We start from the raw sequence: 6731 nt of genomic DNA on the forward strand, positions 1-6731 counted from the left end.
TCACCAGTAGTACGTGTTCATCGGCCATGAGCCGCCCTTGAGCTTGTACATGCTGTCGACCATCCCCGTCTTGGCGACCGAGAGCCCGCTCCATCGGCGTCGTCGCGGTCAGCACCGCCGGTCGAATGTCCAGGACGGGCCACGCCTGGCGATCTGCGCCGCACGGGTTCAGAAGCGCCGCGACCCACAGCGCACGCTCGCTTGGCCGGTCCGCCGGAGGCATCTCACCGAGGTCCTTGTCAATGAGCATACGCTCCAACGGGCTGCGACGACGGGTCGACGCCGCCCCAGCGCGCTGATGCACTCGCACGGTCTGTGCCCCACAGGGTCGCGCCGCCGCCGCGCGCGAGCTCGAGCCACGCGCCCACCAGCGAGCCCAGCTCCCGGCTGGCCAGCTCGACGGCGCGAGATGGCGAGCGCCTGGCCGACAGCTCGTCCGAGAGGCCGAGGAGCGAGGTCCAGCGCCAGCGAACCTCGCTCGACGTGACTGCACTACTCGGCTTGGGTCGCTCGCCCTGCCGCTCGAAGACGCGTCCGCCACGGAGCGTCGCCGACCAGCGGCTGGCTTGTGACATGCGCCTCGACGCCGTGGCTCAGCATACAGCATCACAGAAGTCGACTTCATCGACGCGCGTGCCGAGAACGCCGACCAGCAGGTTGCTTCGCAAGCAATTTGATATCTCTGGCGTGACGAGCGAAAGCCAAATCCGCTGTCCAGGCAGGAGCAACTCCGGCAAGCAGAGAGTCGGTATCTCGTGAACAGCCTTGAGCGCGCTCATCGATCCGCCGAGCTCTAGCAGCGACGTGGCGTCGTCTGGCGGCGGTGGCCGGTGCCGTGGCCAGCAGAGCGGGTGGCGACCGTTTCGCCGAGAGCAGCAGCATGGTTACGGCCGAACGACCATGGGTGTGGCCCGAGCGCAATTTCCTTTTTTCATCCCTTGAAGTGGAGGGCGGCAGAGTGGGGAGCGCGAGTGGGGCGGGGGGGGGGGGGGGGTCCTCGCACAATATGGGTGGGCAGGAAAGGAGAGCCCCGCGCTTATACCCGTCCGGTTGTATGCCTCTCAATAAAGCAAACGGAGTGCCTCTACACGGCAATCACCTTCATGCTTGCGTTCAAGCTTGCAAGGAAGGCGGTCCACATCGAGGACCGGAGACTGATCAGTCCCGTGCCCAGGTGCCCGAGCTCGCCGTTGACGGCACCCGTGAGGCCCGATTCGTCGGTGAAACTGGCGTTCCGGCCGCCCCATACGTCTTCTGTGTGCCTCGAAAAGTTGGTATAGCAGAACCGCAGGCCCGGGCGCTGACTAGAGTACCGCAGTATCGCCTGAAAGGCAGCCGGGTTTGCTGTCTGCCACAGAATCCGCGTCACGTTTTGGGGTAGCCTGCGCACGTATCCCTGCAAGGCAAGAAGGTGTGTCGTATGCAGTTCTCTCCGCTTCTCCGGCGAGTCTCTGACGTGCACGGTCCAGTAATCCGTGCCGCCGCACTGCGCAATCACGGCGTTGACGTGGCGCTGCACGAGAGCGTTTGGTCGAAAGAAGAGCCGGTTGGGGGTAGGGTACATCGTGTGCACTGTCTTGCCTTTGCCGTACCACTTTCGGCTGCTGTGATAGCTCTTTAGGCTCACGTGGATGACGTCTGCACCTTGTTGGTCGAGCGAACAATTGGTCCATGGCTGATAGAAGCACTGCAGCGTTTGCGGGGGCGTATTGCACCATCGCGGCTTCTTCGCGGGCACTTCGATCAGGATCCGTCGGTCCTGCGCGGCAACGTACATCAGGCGCGACAGCATGATTGCGGTGAAGCCGAGACCCGCCCCCCACAGGTCGTCCTTGACGGCCATGAAACGGCCGTGACAGACCGGAGGGAACTGGAGATTGAATAGGTCATGCGTGCGTGGCGCTGGATTGGACGAAACACGAAATAGGTCATGCCTCCGGCCGAGGCGGCTGCTCACATTCCGAGCTTCAGAGCGGTTGCCGCCCACCTGCCTCTTCCGGATCTTCGACGACTTGCTCCTCGTCTTGGCCTTCTCTCGCGTGCCTCCGCGCGTGTGCTCATGAGGTGTTCGCTCTACTCGGAGGACGGGCGGCAGTCGAGGATGCAGCTTCAGTGGTGCGAGACGGGCGGGCTGCGTAGACTCTCCACCAGCTGCGGCGGGGACAGCAAGGCTGGCAGGCTGCGTACTGGCGGGCTGCGTAGAGTCGCCACCAGCTGCGGCGAGGACGGCGATGGCGAGAACATCAAGACCATTGTGCATCGCCATAGAGCGCACGGGTGCGATAGCCGTAGTTTGGTGAGCTCAGCCGAACTGTCTGGGCCGGCTGCGAGAACCGCTGCCGCGCGCACCGCTCACAGGCAAAAACGGCGACGCGCCAATTTGATCTCGACGGGCGCGTCAAAAAGGAATTTCACGATGAAATTTCACGATCAACCCCAAGGCCGCGGGCGGAGGAGGAAGATTGAGGGGGCTGATGCGTCCGTTGAAGACGGGGCCGCCTCCCATGATGAGCGCGTTGCCCTCGGCGACCAAAGCCACGCACGTCCCCGGTGGCGTCGGCATCCTCGCGTCCGGCTCTGTCAGGGGCGGATCGCCCACCTTCCACAGCCGCCGCATATCCCAGCAAGTGACGCTGTCACCCGGCGTCTGGAGCACGTACGCCGAATCGCCGTGGTAGTGTGGCGAGGGCAATGACGCCGTCACAAGGGTGAGCCCCCTGTGTATGCAGCCGTGAAGCGCGATTGCCGCCACGACGCCTGCCCCAGGCTGGAGCTCGCACATGAGCGTCACCTCCCAAGAAGGAAGCGGGTCCGCCAATGGACGGCCGTGCCAGTTCTCCTCTGCGCTGTACTGGTCGCGAGGTGCCGCAAGCCTCCCGCCCGCCCCATCCTCCCCTCCACCCCATGCCGGCGCATGCGACGACGACAGCCCTGCCGCCTCGGACAGCACACGCGCCTGTCGCGGGTGTCTCAGCTCCCAAATGCGAACGTGCGCCTCGCGCACGCGCGCCTCAGGCACCGCCCCAAGCAGGGAGGCGGCGAGGACGCATCGGCTGTCCGAGGTGCGCTTCAGCGCGAGGGCGGAGATGTCACCAGTGTCCTCAATCACGGCGAGCGAGCGCAGGAAGGGGCGGGTGTGGCTGGTGTCGTCCGCGGCAAACACCGTGGCCGAGTACTTTTCGGTCTGCGTGTTGTACTGCGCGCACGCGCAGAGGCCGCGGTGGACTGCGATGTGCGAGGTGATCTCGTAAGGGCCGATGGATGCCTCCAGGCCGACCCGGATGTCGATGATGGAGGTGACGCCGCCGCCGCCGCCGTCCCCGCCGTACACGAGGTGGTGCGGCCCGAGCCAGCGGAGGGAGGAGATGGTCTGGTCCATGGCTTTGGTGAAGACGTAGTACCCGCGCACAAAGTCGACGACCTCGAGCGATCCGGTCGCCCCGTTGGTGCCGGTGCCGATAGCGACGCGCGTGCCGCTCACTGCCACCGAGTCGACGTAGCACAATCGGCCGTATATGTCCTTGGCCGCGACTCGTATCGTGTTGTTGACGCGCATTGCGGGCCCACCAGAGGAGTCCGGGTCGCGGTCTCCATGCGCGCCATAAAAGTTGACGACGACGGGCAGGCCGCTGTCTGCTGAGTAGAGCTCGACGAACGAGGTGCCGTCCGCCGCGGAGACGTGCACGGGGGTAGGCGCCTCCGCAGGCCTGTGGGTGGTGACCACGCAGGCAACGGTCACACCGTCAGTGTCGATGCAGCTGACCTCGCGCTGGCGCTGCATGAAGAGCGCAATGGCGGAGAGGTCCCCGTCGCGCACGTGCCTGCTCGCGCCGTGCGCCTCCCGGCGATAGATGTCTCTAGCCATCTCATTGAACGACCGGTTGAGCTGTGAGATGGCGCGGAGCGTGCGCAGGCAGGCACGCTCCAGGACGCAGCGTGTCTCGTCGTGGGACAGGGGCGCGATGCGAGCCTTGAGCATCTGGCTGGCTCCGACTCTCCGCCTCTCGGTGCGACGGAGGGAGCGAGGGAGCGCTGGATACCCCGGCAATCATGGACAAGCCTGTGTGGACGCACGTTTGTCTCTCCCGATGTGATTCTCCGAATCGGCAGGGGGCAGAATGATTCCCCAATTCAAAACATTTTCGCCGGGTACAGTAATCTGCTAGGCGAATCTCAAAAACCGGGGAAATCGAGATCCTCAAAACATAGGAGGCAGAAAATTTCGCGATGAGCGGCCAGTGGGGCATGGGCCATGGCGCATGTGCGCTGAAAAACGAGAGAAACCTCTGGGGACATCTAGGGAGCTGGTCGTTACCGTATAGGGCGAAAGGAGGAGACGATTTTTCACGGCACGGTGGGTGGCCGCGCCCGCATTCGCATGCTTAATTCTTTTTCCACACAAAATTCTTTTTTCAATTTAGAGATCCGAAGTCGCATCCCTTTCACAAACCTTGTTACAGTATTGAGAAGGAATACCTTTATGGCGCTGCTGCGCGCTAGTCTACTCAGAACGCCTCCGTTACTACTCGATCTCTGGCTTCTACCTATACGCTATAGCTAACCTACTCTACCCCGCATCCGGCCCTTGCGGGGGCCCTCCGGTTCGTAGAGTCACGAAATCGACCACCCAATTCTAGAAACAGGTTGGGCAATAGCAGCGAGGCATTCTTCCACGCGCTGTCGACTGCATTCGGGCAGCGCGAGATCGGAAAGTTCCCGGCAGCGCCTCGCGGAGTCCGCACCACAATGTGTCTCGACAGCTGCCGGAGCTCAGGGGACATTGGAAGCGTGTTGTGCCTGCTCACCGCACCACTTACCCTGGCGGCCTGCCGCAAGTCTTTCCCGACCGCCTCCACAACGTGCCCATATCGACGTGTGTCACCGGAGCAGCGTCGACGACAAGCAGATCCCGCGCCCCGGCGACACAGCGGCGTCTAAGCATCGCAAGAAGGGACCAAAAGAGGTCAATGTTCCAGTTGCTCCGATTGTCGTGCGTCTCCAAGCGTGCGCGAATGGCAGGCCAGATCGAGGTGGCTAGGATCGGGGTCTGTACAGTAAAATCCTGGGAGCGCTGTGCAATCAATGCCTCGACTGGGTGTCAAGCCCGCATTCTTTACAGCATCAGGGCTCATTAATTAAGATTCTCTCTCTCAGCCTCTCCCGACCGTCGCAGTCGGCGCGCTGCCTCGCCCCGCCCCCCCCTCTCGCGCTTTCCGCGAATCTAAGGCCCACTCAGGGGTGAGGCGGCCGCCTCGCCAGGGGCTATGCCTGGCCCCCCGGCGCCGCTGCTGGGACACGACGGCTCGCCTTTTTTGCAAGAGAAGGCAGGTGCGTTCGCACGAGGAGACAGCAGGATTCCATATCGGGCCGCCGCGCGTCTAAGTGTTCTCGCCACATCGCTCCCGCGGCTCGTAATATCTAATAAAAGTTAAAAGGTAAGCCGTTGGCGTTGCTTTTGGGAGGTAGAAGCTAGAACTAGAAGTGTCATCGGATAATTTTGTGTGATAAAATATGCGCGCGGGCGATTTTGACCGTCGGAGGCGAGAGATGTGTTTATGTATGTAAAAAATAAGCTTACATGCGCTGTGACTTCGCGGTGTGCGACTCACAGAACGGCGATGCAGCTCTGAGCTCGCAGCTCTCTCTCCCATGAATGTGGTACCGCGCAAGCCCCCTCTATAGGCTGCTGTGGCATCGATGTGAGGTACTCGTGTGCGAGACGCCCCAACGCTCGCTACTCAGCGAGTACAGGAATACTGGCCGCGCCATGCCCCACAGTGGCCACGCCCCTTGCGCACGGCCGACCCACCCCGCTCTCACGGCCCTACCAGAGCAGCTGTCAGCGCAGCCGTCAGAGGAGCTTCATAATCTCCTCCATCATGGTCGGGTTCTCTGCGAGGAACTGCTGCAGCTTGCTCTCGTCGGTCATCAGCTCCTGTAGCTTCTCCTTGGACAGGCTCTGCAGGCCGCCGCCGCCCGCGGCCCCGCCGTCGCCCCCGCCGCCGCCGTCTGCGAGCAAAGGCAGTCGGAGGCATGGGAGGGAGGCCCCTCCTGGGTGGGGCGTGTGCACGGGGGGCGAGCACCGAATCCGCGCGGCGCCGACGCCATCGAGGGCGCGTTCATGCCCACTCCCATGCCCGGCAGGCTCGGCATTCCGCACCCCATCTGCCGCTGCTGCAGCATCTGCTGCTGCTGCAGCATCTGCTGCTGCTGCATCATCATCATCTGCTGCTGCTGCATCGGGTTCATGCACATGCCGCCGCCGTTCATCATCATCTGCTGCGGCTGCATTGCGCCCATGCACCCCATGGGGCCGCCGCCGTAGCAGCCGCCGCCCCCGCAGCAGCAGCCGCAGCCGCCCGCGTCGCCAGCGCCCATGCAGCCGCCAGCACCACCCATGCACGGGCCGGCCCCGCCGGGCCCACCGCCCATCATCCCGCCGCCCTGCCCCGGGGGCATGCCCATGCCGGCGCCGCCCTCCTCCTCCGGCGCCGGCCACGCCTCCGCCGGCGGCGGCTCCGTCTTGCGCACGACGGGCGCGGGCTGGTAGTCGTCGACGTGTCTGCGGGCGGGGGGGCGAGGGGAGGGTGTCGAGAAGGGTGGCAGAAAAAAAGCTCGTCGCCGCTGCCGGGGGGGGGGTCTTGTCTTCTTTTTTACTCCCCCGCCCCAAAAATGAAAAAAAATATTTGGGGCCCCGGGGGCCCCCCTTCTTTTCTCCTTTTTTAAAAAAA

At 63.6% G+C, this 6731-nt stretch overlaps 1 protein-coding gene across 1 annotated transcript; it reads right to left on the reverse strand.

The window, feature by feature from the left end:
* On the reverse strand, positions 1 to 250 carry EMIHUDRAFT_220074 (hypothetical protein; the record flags this gene model as incomplete). Its single annotated transcript, XM_005757998.1, has 2 exons — positions 1 to 88; positions 165 to 250. 2 exons carry the CDS (start codon positions 248 to 250, stop codon positions 1 to 3), a joined length of 174 nt encoding a protein of 57 aa, XP_005758055.1.
* Between the last annotated feature and the right edge of the window lie 6481 nt (positions 251 to 6731).

The sequence above is a fragment of the Emiliania huxleyi genome, assembly GCF_000372725.1.
Source record: "Emiliania huxleyi CCMP1516 unplaced genomic scaffold EMIHUscaffold_89, whole genome shotgun sequence".
Lineage (NCBI taxonomy): Eukaryota > Haptophyta > Isochrysidales > Noelaerhabdaceae > Emiliania > Emiliania huxleyi.